At 40.7% G+C, this 23,963-nt stretch overlaps 1 protein-coding gene across 1 annotated transcript in view; it reads left to right on the top strand.

Moving 5' to 3' along the window:
• col7a1l (collagen type VII alpha 1-like) overlaps positions 1 to 23,821 on the top strand; it is a 60,484-nt gene extending 36,663 nt beyond the window's left edge. Inside the window, exons 54-109 of the mRNA XM_030046429.1 lie at positions 271 to 333; positions 519 to 557; positions 690 to 749; positions 907 to 939; positions 2,361 to 2,426; positions 2,906 to 2,950; positions 3,091 to 3,126; positions 3,215 to 3,241; positions 3,322 to 3,393; positions 3,691 to 3,753; positions 4,011 to 4,028; positions 4,119 to 4,154; positions 4,243 to 4,281; positions 4,368 to 4,403; positions 4,502 to 4,636; positions 5,002 to 5,100; positions 5,332 to 5,535; positions 6,057 to 6,164; positions 6,561 to 6,605; positions 7,088 to 7,156; positions 7,565 to 7,621; positions 7,720 to 7,764; positions 8,005 to 8,085; positions 8,422 to 8,475; positions 8,585 to 8,635; positions 10,158 to 10,211; positions 10,286 to 10,339; positions 10,518 to 10,556; positions 10,660 to 11,193; positions 11,332 to 11,367; positions 12,117 to 12,143; positions 12,325 to 12,384; positions 12,736 to 12,861; positions 13,064 to 13,135; positions 13,453 to 13,488; positions 13,678 to 13,737; positions 14,067 to 14,111; positions 14,224 to 14,259; positions 15,815 to 15,850; positions 16,085 to 16,141; positions 16,275 to 16,346; positions 16,440 to 16,511; positions 16,640 to 16,675; positions 16,780 to 16,860; positions 16,948 to 17,001; positions 17,169 to 17,222; positions 17,303 to 17,365; positions 17,453 to 17,515; positions 17,772 to 17,888; positions 18,885 to 18,962; positions 19,110 to 19,163; positions 19,343 to 19,391; positions 20,017 to 20,253; positions 21,646 to 21,717; positions 23,307 to 23,492; positions 23,703 to 23,821. Of these exons, the coding sequence (XP_029902289.1) occupies positions 271 to 333; positions 519 to 557; positions 690 to 749; positions 907 to 939; positions 2,361 to 2,426; positions 2,906 to 2,950; positions 3,091 to 3,126; positions 3,215 to 3,241; positions 3,322 to 3,393; positions 3,691 to 3,753; positions 4,011 to 4,028; positions 4,119 to 4,154; positions 4,243 to 4,281; positions 4,368 to 4,403; positions 4,502 to 4,636; positions 5,002 to 5,100; positions 5,332 to 5,535; positions 6,057 to 6,164; positions 6,561 to 6,605; positions 7,088 to 7,156; positions 7,565 to 7,621; positions 7,720 to 7,764; positions 8,005 to 8,085; positions 8,422 to 8,475; positions 8,585 to 8,635; positions 10,158 to 10,211; positions 10,286 to 10,339; positions 10,518 to 10,556; positions 10,660 to 11,193; positions 11,332 to 11,367; positions 12,117 to 12,143; positions 12,325 to 12,384; positions 12,736 to 12,861; positions 13,064 to 13,135; positions 13,453 to 13,488; positions 13,678 to 13,737; positions 14,067 to 14,111; positions 14,224 to 14,259; positions 15,815 to 15,850; positions 16,085 to 16,141; positions 16,275 to 16,346; positions 16,440 to 16,511; positions 16,640 to 16,675; positions 16,780 to 16,860; positions 16,948 to 17,001; positions 17,169 to 17,222; positions 17,303 to 17,365; positions 17,453 to 17,515; positions 17,772 to 17,888; positions 18,885 to 18,962; positions 19,110 to 19,163; positions 19,343 to 19,391; positions 20,017 to 20,253; positions 21,646 to 21,717; positions 23,307 to 23,492; positions 23,703 to 23,722 (4,161 nt within the window). The 3' untranslated portion in view covers positions 23,723 to 23,821. The remainder of the gene's footprint in view (positions 1 to 270; positions 334 to 518; positions 558 to 689; positions 750 to 906; positions 940 to 2,360; positions 2,427 to 2,905; positions 2,951 to 3,090; positions 3,127 to 3,214; positions 3,242 to 3,321; positions 3,394 to 3,690; positions 3,754 to 4,010; positions 4,029 to 4,118; positions 4,155 to 4,242; positions 4,282 to 4,367; positions 4,404 to 4,501; positions 4,637 to 5,001; positions 5,101 to 5,331; positions 5,536 to 6,056; positions 6,165 to 6,560; positions 6,606 to 7,087; positions 7,157 to 7,564; positions 7,622 to 7,719; positions 7,765 to 8,004; positions 8,086 to 8,421; positions 8,476 to 8,584; positions 8,636 to 10,157; positions 10,212 to 10,285; positions 10,340 to 10,517; positions 10,557 to 10,659; positions 11,194 to 11,331; positions 11,368 to 12,116; positions 12,144 to 12,324; positions 12,385 to 12,735; positions 12,862 to 13,063; positions 13,136 to 13,452; positions 13,489 to 13,677; positions 13,738 to 14,066; positions 14,112 to 14,223; positions 14,260 to 15,814; positions 15,851 to 16,084; positions 16,142 to 16,274; positions 16,347 to 16,439; positions 16,512 to 16,639; positions 16,676 to 16,779; positions 16,861 to 16,947; positions 17,002 to 17,168; positions 17,223 to 17,302; positions 17,366 to 17,452; positions 17,516 to 17,771; positions 17,889 to 18,884; positions 18,963 to 19,109; positions 19,164 to 19,342; positions 19,392 to 20,016; positions 20,254 to 21,645; positions 21,718 to 23,306; positions 23,493 to 23,702) is intronic.
• Positions 23,822 to 23,963: the final 142 nt, after the last annotated feature.

Here is a 23,963-nt window from a genome sequence, read left to right as displayed (position 1 = left end):
TATATTGATTTTATTCAACATTAAATGGTTTTCTCTTCTCTTCTCTTCTCCTCTTCTCTTCTCTTCTCTTCTCTTCTCTTCTCTCCTCTCCTCTCCTCTCCTCTCCTGCCCTGCCCTGCCCTGCCCTGCCCTACCCTGCCTTGCCCTGTCCTGTTGTGTCCTGCTCTGTTTTGTCCTGCCCTGTTTTGTCCTGCTGTGTCCTGTCCTTCCCTGCCCTGCCCTGCCCTGTCCTGTCCTGTCCTGTCCTGCTCTGCCCTGTTATATTCTCAGGGTGAGCCAGGGGAACCTGGTGAGCCTGGTCTGAGAGGAGAAACAGGTCTGCCTGGGCCAAGAGTGAGCATCACATCTTTTGTTCCACTGAATAGCATCAACACATTATTGTGTGCTGAAAATTCAATAGCAAACTGATAATGACTACCATAGATAGTAGTGCAAACACACAAAAGAATGAACACAACAAAAGCAACAACAAAAAAGGATGGTACAGATATCAAATATTTTTATTTGTCTGTCCACAGGGTCCTGAAGGCAAACCTGGACCACCGGGTTCATCTCTGGTACTGTATGGACATCACCTACATTGCATTTACTTTGTGTTGTGGTACTGTATATATCAGTGTGGTTTAGCTCTTGAAATGAACAGTTCTAAATGAATGAGGTTTTAAAAATGTGTTGATGCTGCTTTGCAGGGTGTGTCTGGGATGGGGAGAGATGGACTGGATGGACTACCCGGGAAGCCAGGAGCCAAGGTTAGACAAACATCTACATGCATTTCAACTCATGCATTAATGCTGTTTCCTTTTCCATGTGTCCTGCAATTACAGATAAATGACCTGCTCTGTCCTTATGTCTTCAAAATGCTATATAATTATACCAGCTTTAGTATATTTTTTGTAACACCTGCAGGGTGACCAGGGACAAAAGGGAGAACCAGGTCTGGTGAGTGCACAGACACTTTATATATGAATTATTTCACATTTCTCACATTTCTGACCTTTGGTGAGATGTGTTGTATATAGTTGAACAGCTTAATAACTCACAAAGGGAAAAGGGCTCAAACAACAGAAAGAGAAGCTCTGCAATAAGGATGAACTGGTGCAAAGTGTCTTCATGAAACAATATGTCTGGAAACATGTAGAAGCAGCAAACATGTAGAAATTCTGCGAGACCAGAAATAATGGAGGCATTGTTGCACCTGCCCTTCTAAGGAATAGTTTATAATAAAAATAAGCAGTTAATGAAACATCAAATGAGTGGGAACAATGGAGATGAGCAGTTAATAATCCATCAAGTGAGAGGGTACAATGGAGATGTGAGATGAAATTCTCTGATTCAGTGTGGACACAGTCAGTTGGGTCTGTGTCTCAGGTGCTATGACTCAGTCACTTACATGAAACAAAGGCCCAATGGCCAGACTGACACAATGTAATATCTGCATGCTGAAGGCAAGGCTATTACTCTCTACGAGCACGCTTTCACAAGGCATCACTTTCTCTCATGAAAAAAGACACCACTGAATAGGATTATCTCACCTACCAAAAACTAGTTTATCAAAAGGAAAAGCAGGGACGGCTTTGAATATGTCTTTATGCAGATCTAAAAGTGATGAATCATATTATTAAAATCCATGAGTACCCTAAAATGTGCCCAAAGCCTCCATTTGCTTGGTGTTAAAAGCTGATAGAAGCCGAGCGTCTGAGCTCCACAAAGCCTGAAATGAACCACATCAAAGCCAAGGCTTGCATCTGAGCTCACCTCACTACACCCGCCTCTGCAGCTGCTATTCACGAATGGCTGCTGATATTATGGAGTCGACACTTAAGTAATTATTTAAACATAAAGACAAGTTATGGATGTGCTTAATCAGAATCAGAATCAGAACGACTTTATCGATCCGCATTTGGAAAATTGGGTCAGTTGCTTAAATTCGAGAGAGAAAAACATAAGGATTAATGAAATTATAAGAACTAAAAAAGGAAAATAAGACTTGTGAAAATATGTGAATTAGGCTAAGTAAAAATATGTGCATTAGAAATTAGTAAACTATCTATATATATGCATAATGTAAAAAATATGTGCAGTAATCCCACAATAATATTACAACAATATATACGGAGTATTGCAGTAATGAGTTGCTGCACAGTTTACAGTCTGTTAACTATGAGAGTGGTAATAATGTCTTTGGATGCACCCAAATGACAGAATTTACTTTGAAATCATTTTCTACTTTCAAGTAATATAGTTACTTACCTTTTGATCCACTACCATGTGCCATACATTGCACAAATCTGTGACTATGCAGCAGAAGTGACAGGGGTGTGTGTATGTGTCTGCGTGTGTGTGTGTGTGTGTGTGAACAGAGGGGAGAGAAAGGAGACCAAGGTCGGGTGGGGATCGCTGGAATGCCTGGCTTACCAGGAACTCCGGTGAGTATCATTTTGTCTTTTTCCTATCCATGATATGACAGATTGCATTAAAGACAGAATATAGGCTTGATGCATTTCAACATTTTCTCTTTGTCAGAAGTCTGAAGAGCATTCATGAGTTGAAGAAACTGTTGCATTTTGCTCTTGGAGGCTGATGTCCTTTTATTATAGGGCATCACTTAGAATGTATCAATACCAGGATTTTTATCTAAGCATCAGTGTCCTGAAAAAAAGCTGTTTCAGTAGCACTGTCACACCACTCTGCAAAATTGTCTGTTAATCTTTTGTACATAATAGCTCAGCATGGCAATTCATTTTGAATATCTTTAATGTATTAATTCAACGGGCACGTAATTAAATTAAATATCATGTTGTTTCAGGTGTATGAATAACATTGACTTGCTATGTCTCCAGCACAATGATCAGTCTGAAAGAAAATTGTTGAAATTGTCTTTGTATTAATTTCCTTTTCTCTGTAGGGGAGACCTGGAACTGATGGGAAGAGGGGCCTGTCAGGAAAAGATGTGAGGATCTATTTTCATTCAGCTATTACAGTGCTATGTTTCACTTTACTATCTTTTTTTTTGCCTTAATATAGTGTCATGTAACTAAGTATTTAATTTTTCAAATTGATCAAAATTAAAAATGCATTTTCATTTCACAGGGAGAAAAAGGACCAAAAGGAGATGATGGCAAAAAGGTGCTTTACATTTATTTATTGGGCAAAAAAAAAAAATAATTAAGCAATGTAATGAATACAAAAGGTATTCTCTCCTTCTTCTTTCCAGGGTGACAAGGGAGAGCCAGGTGTAAATGTAAGTGGTAAAACCAAATTGCCTTTGTGAAAAAAATGAGGTGTGAACTAGAGCACTAAGTGACTGTGTTCCCTCACCAGGGTAAAGATGGTAGCAAGGGGGAACCGGGACCTCCAGGTTTGCCTGGTACGCAAGTGCTTGTCACTCCAGAGGTAAAAATAGTTGCCTGCAATTTCACTAATTTATTAGACTGGGAGAGGAGAATCCCTCACCTCTTGAAACTTTTAAAAGTTTCCTGATTTCAAAAAGTCAGTCGAGCAATATGTTAAACTATGTAGACAGGGTAATTTTCTTCATCAGCACCAGTTTCTTTTTTTCCGTTTTTTTTTTTTCATGTTTTGAGTTTCAGCGTATTTCAGAATAACCGAAAGCAGGTCCCTCTAGACCTGGCAGTGGTTCTGTTGAATGCCAGTTTTCTTTTTCTGATTGTTGTGTGGGTCATTTCACAGGGTGCCACCATTGAAAACATCAGACAAGCATTTCCTATCCCAATGGGTCCTCCAGGAGCCACGGTGAGTTTGATGGTCACACACAGCATGCTTGCAGCTCTTATGAAAAGTAGCACATCAATCCAAGCATGGCATGGCCAAAAACCTTACATTATATTTTCCCTGGCATCAGAGTGCATCATTATATGAGTTTTACTAGAGAGTTGAAATGCTAGATGTGCTGATAGATGTTGGGAGTCATTAGCTTGTGGCATGAGCTTGATGTCATGCATTCTAGATGCATGTTCCAATGTGTTGCCCCTCTGTCTCTGTGCATCCAGGGCTCACCGGGAAGGAAGGTAAGATGGTAATGGGGTTCTCACCAAAGACGATTCATAAGTAAGAGCAATAATGGCTCTGTAGTTCATAGCTTTTTTAATTTTTTACAGGGAGATAAAGGGGAGAGAGGCTTGAAAGGAGAGAAGGTATGTGCTGTTCGATGTTTTCCCATAAGAAACACATGGAGGACAAGAAATGACATTATTTTTACTGCTCAGTTTCATGTCTCTACAGGGTGATGCTGGAGCCCCTGGAAAATCAGTTGAGATGAAGGTGAGTATAGGATATTGCAAAATTATGCTCTCATTTAACATATCCATGCATGTTATTGATTATCAATGTACTTCCGTCTTCCTCAGGACATTGAGGCAATGTTTGAAGCCTACGGCATCAGGGTGAGCTCTGTGACATCCTGCAGATTTTGACTTCAATAGATTTTGAGTTTCTTGGATTTTCAAGGTATGCCCATCTGAATAAAAGCTCTTTTCCTCAGCTTCCCTTGCTCAAGGCCTTAATTGACAGACTGCTACAGGAGGGAATAGAGGAGTTGCTTCAGGTGCTAGACAGCTCCAGGAAAGCAAAAGAGGACATAGAAACTCACAACTCCAACATCATCACCGAGTACACAGTATGTAAACTCTGAGTGCATGGTTTTGTAAAGGAAGTGACAAGTGAGAGTCTGTTAATAGCAAGTGGTTGGTCCATGCCTCAGTGGTTAAAATTCATCTAGCAATGACAGAAGCATTGTAATATTTTACATGTGGATGGCACTCAGTAATGCATGCAAGTTGTACTTTTGCATTTTGAAATATTTTACATCCTCAGCATATATTGCATACAATTGGCTGAGATTGCTTTGCTATGTAAGTTAATTTATAAGAGTCTATACTGTATCTTACCAAGCCTACAAATCCTATAAGGCACCTTTAGTATAAAACATACTGGCTGACCTGTGAGACTATCTATAAATGCCTGACTGTGTCGTCTGAACAGAGTTCGGTGAAGTTTGACCTCTCCAGCCAGCAGAGGTCACAGATAGACACCATAGAAGACCCCGAGTTGAACAGACAGCTTCCAGAGCCTCTCACAGCTGTAAGTGTCAAGCGTTAACCTATTTCTCTGTGAGCATGAATGATATTAATTCTCCATAATGTGATCCTCTTCCTGTGGGAGGAGTGTTGCCGTGCGATAAGAAGGAAAGGATGGAAATGACACATTACACTCAAATTAGACAATGTTTAACCAATTTGTATATTCTAATGTTTCCCTTACATCAGATGAATGTTCTTCTCATGACTGCTCATTTCCTCTTTTCCCCTGAAGGACCTTCTGAATGAAACTGCAGAGGGCCCTGCCTTGCTGGCCATCACGTCGCTGAATGGAGATCAGGAGCTGGGCAGGATTGGAGCCAGGTCAAGGGGAACAGAGGGGAAGGGGACGGTGGATGAGGATGGCATTGAAATATCCCCACTCAAAATTAATCTGACTGTGATCAACTCTACTTCCAACCACACTGCCACTCAGGAGGTAAGGGGCTCTGCAACTTTAAATTTGTAACTTTTTGCAGAACATGTTTGAGAGCACGTTGAACATGTTAAAACATGATAAACATTTTTATACTAGTGTTTACCCAGAGCTGGATTGCTGTATTGATTTTGTTTTTCATCAACATCCTACTTCAAGTTCATGTGACTGTAGTAGCGGTCAAATGTAAATACAAAATAATTTCCCTGTGAGGTTCAAATCAGGCTTTTAGGACATTTGTTGCATGCTACGCCACTGTATTTCTTGCATTTTCCTGTTACTTTGCACAATCAAGCAAAAATAGCAAAGAAATGCCATCTCTAATGTAAAGCCATTGTTAGTTATTACATCCTCCAAGAAGGTGACAGCCTTGTAATTCACGTTTTTGGTCCCAATGGCACTTAGCATAGACAGGGCCATAGTTTCCAAATGGATCCACGTAACAACATTGAATGGAGAGCAAGAAATCCTGTGTGTGTGTGTGTGTGTGTGTGTGTGTGTGTGTGTGTGTGTGTGCACGTCAGAATGTCTCAGGGTTACCAGAGGCAGTGGTGGAGACTGTTCTCCTCACTCGGGACGACTCTGTCAAGAAGAGCTCAGGAGACAAGAAGAGGAACAGGGAGCGTGGGAAGGTAAAGCCTCCATTAGCAGCTTCAAATGACAGTGTTTTCTCCTGAGCGATCAAATGCAATCACTGTTATTGTTCCATCTGCAAAAACACTGTGACTCAAATAAAATTCTCAAGACACTTCAGTTTGATGGTCTATTCAGTATAATTTTTCTCCCTAGATTTTGATACTTTATACAATAAAAAAAAGGTTAAATAGATCTCAAACACCTGGTAACTTTAACATTGCTGACTGCTAAACATCTTTGTGTAATGGTGTTGCATTAATGATTTGTATTAATTAACCACTTTTTTCCCTACCTAAACTTATCAACTCATGGTTTCAGTCTTTATCATCAACAACTTCTGAAGCATGGAAAACCTTTATTTTTTTCTGTCTGACTGTGAACTTCTTAAGCAGGGCAAAGGAAACAAAGGACGACATAAGAGGCAGAGACAGCGCCTGGTAAATGTCCTTGAAGGGGTCAAACAAAACCTGGAAACTTAACTTCACCTTTGCCCCAGCCAAACAGGGAATTGAACTAACAAAGCCATTTCACTCTGCCCAGCTTAAAAACAGGCTCTAACACTGCTGGCTGATGCTTAGCATGACATTAACGTGACATTACCTGTGTAGATGTAACCGCTTAATGTCTGCACTCAGGCTTTTATAAGAAGTGAACACAATTTAAAATATCGTCACTGTAATTCAGCAGTAACAGCAGATAGCAGATGGTTTGGCTAAAATAGCTGAATGCATGCATTTGTCTTTACATCAGTGTGCTTATTTCACTATAGTCCATTTAAATGGTAATAGTTATAATCAATGGGCTGTATGCTTTGTTATGGCATTATGTGCGCTCATCTTCCGCTCGCTGACACACTTCATAAGTTGTGTTGTGTGGCTCTATCTGTTCATAAGTCACGCTGTTTCTCCTCTGTGTGAAGGCAAGTGAGCGGGTACAGGGGGAGGAAGAGGAATTTTACCATGGTGAAGATTACAGTTATGAATACGAGGTAGGAAATGGTTTCAAAAAGAGCTGACACTCACTGCATTTCCAGAAATTAAAATATCTAAGTGATGCCTGGTCATGTGGGGTTGTTGCAAATTTGGAGCATTATCTAACTGTGCGTGGCTGCCTTCTTGATAATGGAGCTGTCAACTCATAATCAAAATACCTGATTTGAATAGCAGCATCTCTTGGGACCAGAATATATTCATGCCCACACAATAGATGGGAAAGAGTTGATTAATGACACACCTACTACCTGAATTAATTATTAGGAATAAATTAGTTTGTCATAATGGCCCACTGCATGTACCTGTGCTGCGCTTCAAAATTGGACTTTCTGTAGGTTGTGTGCCATTAAAAATGATGGCATTAATAATGGAAAGTTTTTTTTTTTCTTTTTTTAATCCCACAGGGAGAACTTTCCATCGCCGGCCCCTCAGTCGCTCAGGAGGGGAGAAGGAAAGAGCAGGTATCTGTTCTTCAGTCCCTATGCGCTGAGCTAGATTGAGTCTCAACTGTGATATTAATTTTAACATAAAATATACTATAATTTCTCCTCATATGCAGCTTGAAGTCCAAATGGAAAATTTGCCCTATCTGTTGAGTCAAAATGTGAGTACCACCATATGTAACCCAGACTGTTTTTTTCTCTTCACAATAAAAGTGAAGCAATACAAATCTCATTCACTGTTTTAACATAAGTCAATATTTTAATTAAAGTTTTAATCTGATGGAAAGGGAAATGATACATTTCAGATGAGCTGAGTGCTGCTCCACCAATCTGTGGAGTGAAACTCTTAGAAAAAAGGATTATTACTTATTCAGTAAAGGGCTGATGTTATTTTACTTAAGCAGGAGGAACAGCTGCCCACACACAGGCCTGTCCAGCTCAGCCCACTGCCCTCACGCTCAGACAGACAGATGGCTGCACAGGTGAAAACACTCTCTTGTAGTTTGATACAGCTTGTTGTTACATTATAATATAACCACAAACCACTACCTCAGCTAAAATCTTCCAGCAATTAATTATGTATTTGACTGCATTATGTCAGCAGTTTATCAGCTATTTAAGTTTTTCAAATTAATGAATGTACAATCCAGACACCCAAACATAATGTAAAGAGCAAACACCATTCAAGTGGTTTAAAACTAAAGTCTGTAGTTAGCTCTTGTACAGGTTGAATTTTGTGATTTTTTTTTTTTTTTTTTTTTTTTTTTATTGCTCAGTGTCTTCAGTTTTTAATTTGTGAAGTAAATGTTTTCTTTCAGGGTCACTTGACAACCACAGAGCCGCCGTCTCAGACAAACAGTGATATAGAAAGGGTATGAGGGCTTTAGGCTTTCTTGATGCTTACTGAAAAAGTCACAGATTTTGATTCATTGTGGTGCTGCTCCATTCAAACTGCTCTTGTCCTGTTTTTGTCACCATCAGGAGGAAGCGTCGATGCTTACACCTCCCATCACAACAGAGGACGCAGACAAGGTAGACTTGTGATTTTTACCAAACTGCTCTTGAAAACGCTTGCATGCCTTGAGAATTCAAAGCTCTGTCATCTGCACTTTTCTCCAGACGCCTGAACGTGACAGGCAAGTGCTCAAATACAGTGATGGTTATTGGGATGTATAGTGAGAGCAAAGGGCAGGACAGGAAGGTCCTTACATGAAGCACCACACCTCCCACACCTGCTGTATGTGATGTGAGCACTTGTCGTCACAATTCAGGAGCTTTTTCCGTACTAACACCTGTGAAAATTTCACCAGTGCAAAGCGGTACACTTGTTTCTATGAGACTAATGTGAATGGAATGTGAATGAAAAGCACAGTTAAACCATCACAATGCAAAAATACATATAAAGCAAAGCATGAGATAGAATAAACGTTATGGGCAAGTTGCTAGAAGACCTGATTGTTCCAGCATGCTTTGAGCACGGTTTCTCTCAGAACTGCCTGAATGCAAATGAACAGACATGCTACTAAAAGTCACACTCCTCAGGAGTGATTTACTCAACAAAAAGCTCATTCCAGAGAGTTACTCTTAATACTTTTCTCTCTTTTTGTTTTGTTTTGTTTTGTTTTGTTTTTTAAACAGGACCTCTCTTAATTCCTGAGAGAATGTGACTGTAGGGTTGTAAGCATTCATAAGCAAGTGCACACTGCTCGGGGAAGTGTGTGTATATAAACTGTGAAGTGTATCGCTGGTGAGGAGCAACTTGCCCTGAACCTGCCAACGTTTCATGATGGACAGCTCCTTTTCACACACTGATGATGTCACTCACCCAAAGCCACGACAAGATTCATGTCTTGAATCAGGGTTTTTTTTTCCATCTTAGCTGTGGACTGTTGAAAATAGGGAAACACTGCGTCAAAGGAAGAGAATTGTACCTTCACATCCAGGTTATTGACATTCATTAATTTGTTCAGTGTAAATTGAGCTGCAGCCTTTGATTCAATGGCTTCTCCACGCTACTCGTAATTTATTTATTAAACAATTTCATCATGTGTCTCACAAATATAGATTACATTAAATCATAACGTGACAAATGTTCCCAAACCTGTGCCCATAATTTTAATAAACATCCCTCTGTACCAAGTTGTCATTAATTTTTTTATTTATTGAAACATGGACAAAAAATATTGTATTTTGTTTACTGTCATTAATAATCTACTTGATAAAAGATTTTTGTATTACTAGTCAGAATATATTGATGTTCTCAGCATTTATATAGCCAGATCACACGCTCCTTTCACTGGTGAAATTTTTTTGTTATTGCATTTTTCATCTGTGCTTAACGTCTCTGTGCATGTATCCTTAAGAGAGTAAAAACATTCAGATAACTTTCCAAACAAGCCTGTGTGTCGTTCTTAATGTATATTCTAGAATTGTTTCAGACAGGAGATTTCAAGAAGCATTTCTAACACACACACACACACACACACACTGCAACACAAGTATTTGACAGGACAGATGCTAAATTCACTTATAAAACGTTTTGGGGACTTGACAGGTGCTTCGATCCCGAATCAGGGTGAGGAAAAGCGCCCCCTGGCCTGATTCGATGGTAAGTGTCATCTAGTTTTGCAGAAAACAGCAACAGGCATAAACACAAAAATAATAATCATTATAATATTTAAGGCTTTCATGCCGGGTGTCCCAGGTGGAAGAAATCGATACAAGGATGGACATAAAGTAAATTGTTTTTTTTTCTCAACATCTCCAGCTTTTCACATTTAAAAATCCATACACCAAAGAAAAGAAAATGTTGGATAAGGCATTGCATTGTATGAAATATGAAAATACTTTTTTATGGTCACTCCAGGCTACATGTCAGATTTATTTCTTCATGTTTTGTTTTTCAAAAATGTAGTCATATTCTTCTGGAGCCCAAGGCCACAACAACTGGAATGTAAGCAATCAAAAACATAGATATTGATTATCAAGTGTTTATTCACATTAAATATGAATTCAAATCTATGTTGCTTAGCATCATAAAACTTGTGTCATTCTAGAAGAAGCGGCAAGCAAGCCCTGACCTTCAAATCCAAAACAGGAGTGAAAGACAAGAGTGGAGGGAGGATGATGGGAGGATGATGCATACAGAAACAAAGGGAGGGGAAGAAAAAGTAGAGAAGGAAGAGGAGGAGGGGGGATTGGAGGAAGAGACAGCAACAGAATTCACAGAAACAGTCCCAGATTATGGGGAAGAGGAGCGAAGCGGAGACTACGAGTGGGAGACAGAGGAGGACGTGGATCGAGAGAGGGAAGGGGAGGAGGACCTGGAGAAGGAGAGAGAGAGGGAGCGTCTGGAGATGGAGAGAGAAAGAATGGAGCTGGAGAAAGAGAAGGAGGCTGAGATGGAACTGGAGAGAGAAAAAATGGAAAAGGAGAGAGAGGAAACAGATAACGGGAGGGGGCGAGACTTGGAGAGGGAGAGGGAAGAATGGGAGAGAAGCAGGGCGGAGATGGAGAGAGGGCAAGAGGGGGATTATGAGGAAGAGACTGGAAGGCCATATCCATATCCTCCAATGTATTTTTACCTGAAGGTGAGGGCAAAGGCTACATTCTCACTTTGATTTCATTCACACTTCTATTCAGGATCCAAACACGCTTGTTTGTTTTAACTGTTACTAAATGTTGAGACAAATAAATGTGATGCTTCTTGTGCATTTTTTGCACAATAGGGCGCTCCAGGTGAGGATGGAAAACAAGGACCAAAGGTAACTAAATAATCACACATTCATTTTCAAGCACATGTAAAGTCTTCAAGTAAAAAATACAATAGCTTTTTAAGTGTCAAACTCATGATACCTGTGTTTCATGCTGATTCCACTCACTGTAACATTCAAAGTAACTACAAAGAGTTAAGTAATATCAAATGCAACCTGCTCAACTCTTAAAAAAAAAAACAAAAAAAAAAAAACAAAGAGGAAAATTAACATCTAACATGTTGTTTACATTTTGAAAGCCTCGTCTTAACTGAAACACATCCTGACATTGTCAAAGTTCATGAGTCATCGGTCTCATCCTGCTCATTATACAATCATCACCATCACCATCATCCCAATACGATATAGCAGGAATGACAGTCACCCCATGAAATGTGCCACCAGTGCATAAAAATATCATCGCTGCTGTCCCCGCCTACCCATGTTGCATCAGCGAATGACGTCAGAGCTCGGGGAGAGCTTCTCTCCCGTCTCGCCTGTCAGTAAAACCAGGAGAATCTGGGCGTTTGATGCCCCCCTCAGCTCTGCTTCTGTTTGAGGCACTAGATTAAAGCAGACATTAATAATTCCCCTTGTTAACCTGCCACATCTTGATAAGACTCTGCAAAGTCTGCTTAGGTTTTTTTTCTTTCCTTCATTGCCTGTGATGATTTATTTTGGTGCATGAAATAAATGTAGAGACACAGACTGCCCGTACAGCTGTCCAACTGATTTGTGCTGTGATTGTCTGCTTTTATCAGGGGGAAATTGGTGAAAAGGGACAAAAGGTAAATACAAATTTGTTCATACATGAGTAAGATATAAACTACACTACCCTTCTGCCAGACTGAGTGCAACTTGATTTGAACACGGTGTATGTCTTTGCATGAGACTGAAATACTGGTTGAGTTGTCAGTGCATTTCAGTGTGTTTCTCTCTGTGTGTGTGTGTGTGTGTGTGTGTGTGTAGGGTGAGCCAGGTATTGGTCACAGAGGGCCAGTGGGGCAGGCTGGTCCTCCAGGACAAAAGGTGATTTTTACCAGTTTCCTCACTTCCTCAAAAAACAGTCAGCGGTTGATTAATAGCATCCCTGAGATAGCAATTAATCTTCTCATTGTCTTTCTATCACTCTTGCTTTAATTGACTTTGTTTCTCATTTCAGTTTTCATTTAGTGAAATTAATTGCCTCAATGACTCACTCACTGAAATTGTGTGTGGAAACGTATAAATTGATAATGGCAAGGAAGAGTTTAATCGAAAGCAATTAATTTGAAAGAAATAGAACTGAATAATGACATCACACAAAACAAGTGACCTCCTCTCACTGTGTTTGTCTGCCAAACATTGAATTTGTCTCTCTCTCCGTCTCTCTCTCCTCAGGGTGAGCCTGGTGAGCCAGGACCTCCAGGTGCTCAAGGTATCCAGGGTATCCGTGGTAACCCAGGCATTCAGGGCTCCCCAGGCCTGAGAGGTCAGCCGGGGGATCCAGGAGAACCGGGCAGAGAGGTAAGACAGGTTGACATCCCATAATGTATCACTTAATATTATCTTGTGTGTGTCAAAAGTTGCCATTGAACCGCCTTCAAACAGAGAAAAAAACAGTGAAAGTATCTGAACAAATTGCATTGGGCCAACATGGAGATGGTTGTGACAGCAACACAGACCATAAGCTGTATTTCATGGTACTTAATGTTGTCTGTTGATGCAGGGGGAAAGGGGGAGACGGGGAAAGAACGGATTACCTGGATCTCCTGGACCACGAGGAGCATCAGGCCCCCTGGTTAGAAAACACACACTGTCTCAACAAACTTCACAACTGATGCATCTGATCATTTCTTGGCTTTTATTTTGACTTTTAATGAAGGTGTCAGTTTTAAGTAGGGTTTCCTCTTGTGGGGCAACTAAAGACAGCATGCAGTGATGTAAATAGTTAGCAACCTCATGTATATTAAAATAAAATGTCACCTGTTCAAGAAAGTAAAATTTAATTTGACAGCTGGAGCTTTTTTGTTCACATCCACATATCATCATCATACCAATATTTTATTATAAAGAATTTATTTTAAGAATTTGACATTATTATTGTTTGTTCCTAAGGGTCCTCCTGGTGTGCCTGGAGTGAAAGGAGAAAAGGTACATGCAACATATAAACAGTCGTATTACCTGTCTTTATCCAATAATGCAGAGTATATATATGATATATTTTAAGTATGTGCATTAGAATTTGTTGTTGCTTGTTTTTGCTTTCTGCTCTGACATGTAGATTGAGCTTGCGTTTGTTTTAATGTTTGCAGTTTAGCATAGTATTCTTCTTCCCATCAGGGTGACAGTCTGCCAGGTGAGCCCGGTGCCAGGGGTGTGGCTGGGATCCCAGGCAGACGGGTGAGCACAGTTTATACTTCAGATTACCTCTGAGGGTGGAAAGAACATTTTGTCCAGGTTCAGTCCCTTTTTAAATCAGGTGAAAATGCCTGATCTCAGGTTTTGGAATGGAAAATATTCTCTCACTGTGATCAGCATCCAAGATTGTCTGGCTTGTGAGGATGGGGAAATGTTGGTGGGGACTGGATAATGGCTGCTAAATTGGATAATTATTGCTGTAGGTGTGTTGTTGGTCCACGCTTTTTTCCTTTCAAAATTTCATTGCCGATTTCTGTGAAGAATACGTTTTGCATTGGATAAAGCAAACTTTTGGATCTTGTTTTCTACAGGGTGAAAGGGGCATAGTAGGAGTTAAAGGAGCTCCAGGGCATAGAGTGAGTATCACACCTTACTTTTCAGAGCTATGCCGCTGGTTACAAAACTCCATTCAAGACCTTCATTTGAGTTGAAATGATGTACATGCTTTTACATGACCTCTTTTAATAGGGTCTGAAAGGCTTGCAAGGAAGCAAAGGTGAAAAGGTAAGCCAGTATGTTGTTATACACACATTATAACCTCTGTTGATATGCAGTCAGTATCTGCTTTATTAAGTGGCCTGCACCTAGCTGGCAAAACAGCCTGAATTTTTTAAGGCATGGATTCAATAAGATGTTGAAATGCTTCAATAGGTTTTGTTGTATATTTATTTGATTGTGTCACATATTTTCTGCAGAATTTTGCTGCAGCGGGCCTTAAAAGTTTAGAAGTAGATTTATTGATTTGAAGGAGAAAAAAATAGCCATACTTTGATTTCCTTACCATTGTTTAAACAAATATGAACAACACCTTACAACTCAATGAAAAGCTCTTGAACTGGATATCCAAGTGAGTGTGGGGAACCCTGATGCAAACATCCCAAAGCTCTTTCAGGTTGAGCTTTGTGCTAAAATATTTACTGTCATGTTCCTGGAAGCATTTTGAGACATTGATGCTCTATCCTGCTGGGAGCTTTTGTTTGAAAAAGCGCCATGAAAGCGCGCACCTAGTTAGTAACAATACTTTGCTATGTTATTGTGTGCACAATGCTCTACTGGTACAAAGGTGTATGGAGAAAACATTCCCCGCTTGACAGCAGACAGAGGAGATCCATGGATTCATACTGTTTCCAGCAAACCTTGACCCTGCCCTCAGCGTGTTGGACCATGTAATGATTGTTCCACTCCTCAGCCATCTACTATTTAACCAACAGGAGATGACCTTTGCATGGTGTTCTGCTGCTGTGGCCAATCCACTTCAACCTTTAACAAACTGTGTGTTCTGAGATGCCCTTCTGCACATCAGTGTTGCACTCAGCTCGTACAGTATTTGCTCAGTGCAACATAAATGTTTGCGACCCGCCTGTCAGCTTAAGGGAGGCATGACATTCCCCCTTTGACCTCTCTCATCACTGAAGCTTCGCCCTCAGGACGCCAGCTGATTGCATGTGTTCTGTTTACACACCATTCTCAGTTATATCTAGACTTTGTAATGCACTGAAAAACATGAAAGGCTGGCAGTCTCTGTGATGCCGCAGAGTAATTAAACTTACTGACCCTCTCTGCACGCAACACATGCTTTATTTATACATGACGTGCTGTTGGAGCGAGTTGTTTGCGTAAACAGGAGCAATGGAAACCAGCACTGACATCCAAGTGTCCAGGAGCTTGGTTTTTTTTTATTGGTTTCTACGATAGTCATCTTCCATTCAGTTTGAGGTGTCACAAGGTTGTTTTGGTTGGCGTGATGTCAGTTGTCAGTCCCTCTGCCCTGAGGCTCGCTTCTCTCCTCCCCACTGAAGTGTCAGTCCCTGTGTACTTTCTTTGTAAACACACCTTCTCTCATCAGTGCCACTCACATTTGGCCCAGTTTATGTTGTCTTTTGGAACTGATTTTTCATCAGAAGTGGATGGGGCACATTATATTGTAACATGCATGCACAATGCACAATTTCCTGGCTGGGACAGCAATGCAGCAAATAATTACAGTAATCTATGTACATTTGGAGAAAACTGGAATGGAAATACTTATCATGTTTGGCAAAAATGTGCTACTTTCCAGGGAGACCGTGGATCACCTGGAGTCAGAGGAGAGAGGGTATGATTCTTGTTATTTTGTAGGTGAACCAGAATTTAGCCTATATTAACTTTTCTTGCCATGAAACTATGATTTTAATGATATGTAGCAAAAGATGTATAAATGAGAGATTGAATGATCATTTCTTAGGATTTCCTTTATATAGTCATTTTTATCATCCTGATACCACTTCATAATTACTTGTGGATTACACTGATGTGGTGCTTGTAGTTACCAATCAGTTGCTTTCTGCAGGGCAGCGTGCTTCAAATCCAAGGTCCCCGCGGATATAAGGGCACCAAGGGAGAGGCGGTAAGATCCTCTTGGGGATGATGTCTCAGCGCACTCTGTTGCTCTTTTAATTTGATTCAATCATTTGAATTTCCTTGCAATTAAAGCAAGGTGTTTAAACAAAGCTTTTGACAGCATGTAATTTGTGATTCAGGGTGTGCGAGGCCCGCCAGGTTTTGATGGAGATAAAGGAGAAAAGGGGGAAGATGGTCCCCCTGGATTCAAGGTACGAGCTCCCAGTGAGAACATTAAAAAGGCAAAGAAGAAGAAGGATTTAAAAGGACATGTAATGATTGTGTGCCTGATTTTTAATCTGAAGGGCCTAAAGGGCGACGCAGGCACGAAGGGTGCAGTGGGACCGTTTGGAGCCCGAGGACCAGTAGGCCAGAAAGTGAGAAAGGGTTCAGTCAAATTTGTTAACACTGGATAAACATTCATCTTTTTGAAATTCATCCACCGAAAGATATGCACTTACAATCTCTGAAGCGCTGTGTATGATTTTTTTTTTTTTTTCTACAGGGAGATCCAGGGGAGCCAGGTGCTAATGGTGTAAAGGTACAGTAGATACTTAAACACACACACACACACACACACACACACACACACACACACACACACACACAACTCTTCCTGTTCATGGGCTAATGATGTGATTCTAGGGCCGCAATGGTGATCATGGATTGGATGGAGCCAAGGGGGAAAAAGGTGAAATAGGACTGCAAGGACAGAAGGGTGATCAGGTGCAGAGGAATATAAGGCATGAGTGATTCTATTGGCATTATTCTGATGATCAAACACTTTATTCAAAACTCTTGTTCCTCCCACAGGGCAATTCAGGAGAGCCAGGCTTGCCAGGCGACACAGGGGAGAAGGGGGAGAAGGTGAAGGCTTGTCTTGAGCAATTACCATTACTCACTGCTAATTGTTTGTCTTCCAACCTTGTCGCTTGTGTTGTGTTGCAAATCAGAAGCTCATTTTCTTGGGAGCTCTTTATGCCTGCTTGAGTAGTTACATTCTAAAGTTTTACCTGTTTTTTTTTTTTTTTCAGGGATTCAGAGGCTTACCTGGACGCATGGGGAGCCCAGGACTGGATGGAGAAAAGGTTAGGCCTTTGATTCTGTTGAGGCCAAACAGGCATTTAGGTTGGTGAAACAGATGATGTGAAAAATGTTTGCATGACAGGGTGACACGGGGTTACCTGGCACTCCGGGAATACCTGGGCTCAATGGACTCACGGGACGTAAGGTACACAAATACACTCAGTTTTTACTTTCATTCATAATTTTTCATTTGTAAAATTTGAATTCATAATTTTTCATGTGATATCTTTAGGGTGATAAGGGGACTGGAGGGATCGATGGTGTGGACGGTGCCCCAGGACAGAAAGGAGACAAGGTCAATAAAATATTACTAAAACAAAGTCAAACCAGCTTGACTGTTGATCATGTTTATGCATTCCCGTGCACCATCAGGTCATGTTTTATGATTCATTTACTTTTCAAAAATGCAAATGTTTAGTATTTTACATTTAGGTTTCCGGTATTAATTTTTTAGTGTCTTTGTACACACTTGAACCATTATATAACTGAATGATGAAATGGCATCCATCACAAGTTAGTTTACTCGCTCATGTTAGTCTTTCTCCACGCAGGGGGCAGCAGGTTTCCCCGGCTTCCCAGGGTTCAAAGGGTCAGCAGGGAGTCCAGGGAGGGATGGAGACCCGGGAAGACCAGGACCCTCAGGAGCCCGAGGGGACACAGGACCTAAGGTACACCCACTCGCTCAAGTGGCAATAGAAGACACAATACACACTCGACTATGCATCGTTTTATGCTCTGCATGCTGGACTGTCTAGAATAGAAAACCTTTATTGTCATTGTGCATGTACAACAAAATTAGGACCATAACTCCTGATTAGTGCAATTAATGAGAAAATTAAAGAAAGAAAACAATCACACAGCCGATAAATATGAAACTAAAATAAATACTTCAAAAAGAGTGGATATTGCACTTAAAAACATTGTGTATTGCACTTGAAAATGTTATGAATTAAAAGTGGCTCATCAGATGATGGCATAGATGTAGATGTAACAGAAAAAATCGAGAGGTTATTCAGAAAAGGACGTTTTTTTTTTTTTATGTGTTTTTTTATTCTTTTGGTCGAGATTTATTTTTCATTTCTCTCTATTTCTCTGTGTGGCTCCTCTCTCCCTCTCTTATTCTCCATTCTCTCATTTATTTATTTTTTTTATATTTTTGAATGTAATAATTTCCATTTCCAAGTAAAAGCAGAATGGTGACAGAACACAATGGGCAGAATGTCAGAATGATGCTCTGTAGGACTGTACTGTAGCAGCAGATACATCCAAGACATGGCCTTAATTAATACACACACACACACACACACACACACACACACAGAGAGAGAGGGAGAGAGAGAGAGAGAGAGAGAGAGAGAGAGAGAGATGGCTATTTCTGTCTGGAGCTTTCAAGTAATATGTCATTCAATTAGCTCCTTTCAGCTACAATTACCAGACTCTCCATGTTGACAGTGAGTAGCTGGGAACTTCTAATGAGGACTTTCCAAGGATGCAGCTAATTGGGAAGTCTGTCATTCACACAGTTCAGAAATATAGGTTAATGAGCGGGCTAAATTGGGCCGTTATTCATTATTTTCTTCAGTGTTGAAGTTCTGTGTGAAAGAATTTGAAAACTCATAGATGTGTGTTTTGTGTGTAATTTGAATCTGATCATTGTTCCACAGGGAGAGAGGGGCAGAAGAGGCAGAGGAAAGCCTTGTCAGCGAGGACCACCTGGGACTCCTGGAAATAAAGGGGACAGTGTAAGACAAACCTTTTTTTCTGTAAATGCTCTTTTCTTCCCTGAGTTTTAAGTGAGCGCATGCATTATCATGAGATCCACTGAAGATTATGCAGCATTTTCTGCCCGTAGTCCCATTCATTTATGAGTGAATGTGCTTTTCCCACAGGGGAAGGTGGGGGATGAAGGACGCAAGGGGGACAAGGGGGAGCCTGGACTCTCTGTGCGTGTTTATCACACCCAAACACACACACACACACACACACACACACACACACACACACACACACACACACATTCATGAAATTTACTTCCAGGGTTAGTAAAACTAGAATCAGTGAATGAAATATTCATTTGATGTCAGTAACACTGACTTTGAATCTTGTCTCTCTCTGCCTCAAGGTTGAAAAAGTGAAGGAGCTTGTCACCCAAGAGGTGGCAGAAAAGTGCGGTGAGTGTGTGTGTGTTTGTGTGTGTGTGTGTGTATGTGTATGTATGTGCATACATGCACGGATATGTTGTTTACTTGTACACATTTCGAACCATCTATGCTTGTTCACTTCTTTATGCACAATTTGCCGAATAGTGAATGAGTTTGTGCCTCTAGCTACATATTTTGTGTGTGGGTATATGTGTGTGTGTGTGTGTGTGTGTGTGTGTGTGTGGGTATGTGTGTGTGTGTGTGTGTGTGTGTTCTTGAGCTCCCGTGGCAGCACCCATATGTGCTGTGCCATCTGTTATGTTCTCTCAGAGGAACACTCACCATGGTGCCAGCCACAGTGGAGCCATTCACAAACACGAGGCCGCTACTAAGTGACGCCTCGCCACAAGAATCCACCAAGACTTTATATTCTTAGAGTCAAATGTACTTTTACCTTTCCAGTCTGTCTCTCCATTTAATTCAGGACGTGACACACAATGAAACTAGAGTACTGTTATTAACAAACAACACTATTCTTATATGGTTTTCATGTGTCTTTGTGTGTGTGTGTGCATGTGTATGTGTGTGTGTGTGTGTGTGTGTGTGTGGGTGTGTGTGTGTGTGTGTGTGTTTATGCACGCGTGTGGCACTGCAGGGATGGAATACCAGCTCTTAGTGAAGTCCATGGATCCAGATAAAGAGACCGTGGTGACTGAGAGTGACAGCAAGCCAGAGGACACTGTATCGTTGTTCACTAGTGAGCAAACTGAGGAGGGGATGGGAGAGGAAGATGATGAAGAGGAAAAGAACACATTTGGAGATGGACTGGGAGAAATGGCCAGTCTGGCCCCTGTAGTCCTCAGAGAAGAGGGGATCCCATCAAACCACACTGGTAATAATAATACTGGTGGTAAATATAGCTGCAAATTTCCATTTGTGGGACACAAGCGAGCACAAACGGGCCAAACACACACAAATGGCTGAGGCATCACGATTCACAAAACTGCATCATGGATGATGCTGCATGATGTCTCATGTCTTCATTTGTGTGGCTTGGTGAAACAGTGAAAGTCAATGAAACAGTTATGGCATTGGTAATGAAAACACGTTTATCAGTTTTCCCCATCAAATTTGTGAGTCACCGCCCAACACTTTGAAATTTCTAAACTTTGGGAGACAGTGCAAAAAACTGGTTTAGCAATAAATCCAAACTATCAAGACAGAAATGAAACCAACAATGTAGTTACTGACAGTATAGCTGACCCAAAAACCCACGAGTTACAAACAAGAACATGTACTTCCTTGACTTGTTTAGTTAAGTAAGGGTTAAAACTGTTATTTGTGTCAAAATGAAATGGTCATTCTTCTGTGCTGCATTGACTGCAGCTACCAGCGTGAAGACAAAAAGTGGGCAAAAAGTCAGAGAAAGTATTTCACACAGCTCATTAGAGCTCATAGTCCTCAGGCGAGATCAGCTTCCTGCACTCCAATTTATTGTAATTCCAGCTTCTTGCTTCAGGTAACCACATTACCAAGAAAATAATCAAAGAACATCTCTGTCATTGCCGCTGTCAATGTCAGCATGTTTATTCATAGATCACAATTATTAGATGTGGAATGGAGGCTTTTTACCTCATCCTGTATACAATATAATGACTACAACCCATTTGTCTGATGGGTTATAGTCTATACATCATCTCCATATTCATTTTGAGACATCAGTATTACTACCATAATGCCATAATTATCTGTTGGATTCCTTGAAGGCAGGAAACAGGATGAGGGCTGATCGTCTCAACTTCATTTTAGCTTACCTTGAGTGCTTGAATGAGTGCTTGCTTTAATGAAGGGCTTATTCCTCTTGGTCTTTCAAACAAACACACACATCAACAGGAAGGGGGAGTGGGAGCCAGTAGCAACATTATGACGGGAAGCAACAGGGTGTATGGGAAATGTCTGAATTTGGAGAAACACTAGTGCCAACACCACTGGCATCAACCCAAACATGGTGTCATTTATTTTCAGTAATTAGACATAAATAGCAGTGAGGCTGACAGTGATATAATGTATTGTTTTGAAATGCTGCACACAACCCCTTCACACTAAATTAGGTGTGTTGTGATTCCAAATGTTAGGTCAGTGCACCATAATGGCAGTAAGACATACAGGACACTTGTACCAGTGTTTGTTAAGTGTTGGTCCAGTCCACGCAGCCCCTACTTAGTCTCCAATGGTTGAGTCCACCAACCTGTAGCCTTCTAACTGTACTGCCTCTGGACTTCAGATTTTGGCGGGGAAAGGAGTGTGGAGTCGGGACAGAGGAAGAAGAGAAGGGTATTTGGAGAAAAGACGACTGGTGAGTGGCAAAGATTTGGTTTGAGATGGAAACGTCTGCTCTTTTATTATCTTCTCTTTTCTTCTTCCTCTCTTCTTCCCCCTCGCTCAGTTTGGTCTTGTCTGTCTATAGCTCTGTGTGTGTGTTTTGTGTGTGTGTATGTTTGTGTGTGTGTGTGTGTGTGTGTGTGTGTGTGTACACTGAAAGAGAGAAAAAATTGAGTTTCAGCCTGTGTGTGTGATTTTTCATTTAATTTATACATTCACAATCTGCAGTGGAGCGCTGTCTCTAGAGAATAATGAGGATGCGTGTGTCTGAGTCAGCAGAGATAATAATAAATTTATGGCTTCCAGTAGCTCAGCTGACAATTGCCTGTATGCCAACATGAAAGATCACACAAATCTTTCACAAAACTTCACTCAGGCTTGCCTGTACAGCTCGGTGATCTCTTTCAGATCTCACTTTTGAAATGTTACAGGCTGAATTTAAGGGGCCTCCTGGAGTCCCTGCAAACCGTCTCCTTACTATCTGAAGTCTGCTCTCCTGTCCTCCGCTCTCCTCTTTCATTCATTTTGACTCATTTAATACATAAGCAAATTGAGAGTATTTTAAGAACTGACGAATCTTTTCCCAAAAATTGATTTTCATCATTGTCCTTTTATTCTCATATCAGTGAGTTACCTGACGCAGCCCTGCAGCAGCCATGTTCAAGACTGGAGTATCTTACAAAAATTACTCCAAACAGCACAGTATAAGTGTTTTGTGTCTAAACATAAAGCAAAGTTGAATTTTATATGATACACAAGATGCCCAGATGATATTTTCACTTTGTTTAACTTTTAGGTGCCACATGAAAGAACTTTTTGATGGTAAAGTTAAATAAATATCAATTATTAAACAGCACAAAGGGTCTCTGTTTCACTTTTTCTAAGATAGTCCACAAAAATCCTTTCCCCACTTTTATTTCAGGGTCTGTTTTGTCAGTGTTGACGAAACAGTAGTTGAAAACATGATTGTTTCTGACAGAAAGTGAAAGCAGCATCTGCTTCCTCTGTAGAGACACTTGGCCCTGCAGAAGGAGATAATGAGGTAAATATTGGACTTTTGGACCCACAGTGTAATCGTTTGGCTACAGAGCACTTGGATTATGTTGAGTATCTTGAGTAATTTTATGGGCGTTTTGTCATTTTTGGAGCCATAAAAGAACAATTTTCATTCACTGCAGCTGGTTTAAGGAGGGGTGAATGAAGCTGCACCAGCTGCCTTTGTGACACTGACATACACATTTCACCATGTGACATGAGAGCTAGTAGATAATGAAAATAAAAACATTCATTTTTGGGTGAACTATTTCTAACTCCAGTAAGTGACTTTCTAAACTGACAGCCTGAAGTGGCAAAATTGAGGGACCTCTTTACTCAGAATGTGTGTATGTTGACATAAGTAAATAAACTCTTTGGCCCTAAATTTCTTCTCTGTAGTGGCTGTTAGAGGTGAAGATGGTGTAAAAAAAAAAAAAAGTTTCCATAGCCAGTTCGACTATTATTGATGATCTCACAGGTTTTAACTCTTTATTTTCACTTTGTCCTGTCTCTTCACTTCGGATCCAGGCTCGGCTGCTGATCGCTGCCTAGAGCCAATGTCGGAGGGCGGCTGTACGGAGTTTGTTCTGCTCTGGTACTTCCACCGTCGCTCAGGGGAATGCAGGCCCTTTGTGTACGGGGGCTGTGGTGGCAACCAAAACCGATTCCCCTCAAGACAGGAGTGCCAGAAGTGGTGTGTTACGGAGGGGAGAGGTAGAGAACCGATCAGATGACGTTTGAAATATATGGATGGAACAGAAAAGCTTCATCAGCAAATCAGATGATTCAAAGAGATTCTGTGATGCTGAGAGACGGGCTGCCTGTAGGATTTTGGTAAAACAGCATGAATGAGAGGCACCTGATGACACCTGAGTCTGGAGATCTTTATGACAGTGACTAATAATGTGCTCACTGTTTCCACAGGCCTTGAACCCTGGAGATGAAGCCAACAACTGCCAAACAAAATGCTTATTTTGTACATGACAGTGAAGAATGTTATCAAAATGTTTTATAATGTTTTTTTTTATGTATATATCACAAGGAGGTTACTATAGCAGCTTTGTTTGTATGCACAATGAAAATCACAATGTGAATGTTAAGCACGTTAGTTTGTAATTTCTTTTGATGTATTAACAGATTTTTACAGATGTATTCTTTAAGCAGTGCCGGATGATTTGTGTTTGT

The sequence above is a fragment of the Myripristis murdjan genome, chromosome 23 (genome assembly GCF_902150065.1).
Source record: "Myripristis murdjan chromosome 23, fMyrMur1.1, whole genome shotgun sequence".
Taxonomy (NCBI): Eukaryota; Metazoa; Chordata; class Actinopteri; order Holocentriformes; family Holocentridae; genus Myripristis; species Myripristis murdjan.
The sequence above is the reverse complement of the archived record's forward strand: the minus strand, read 5'-3'. Positions and strand labels throughout refer to the sequence as shown.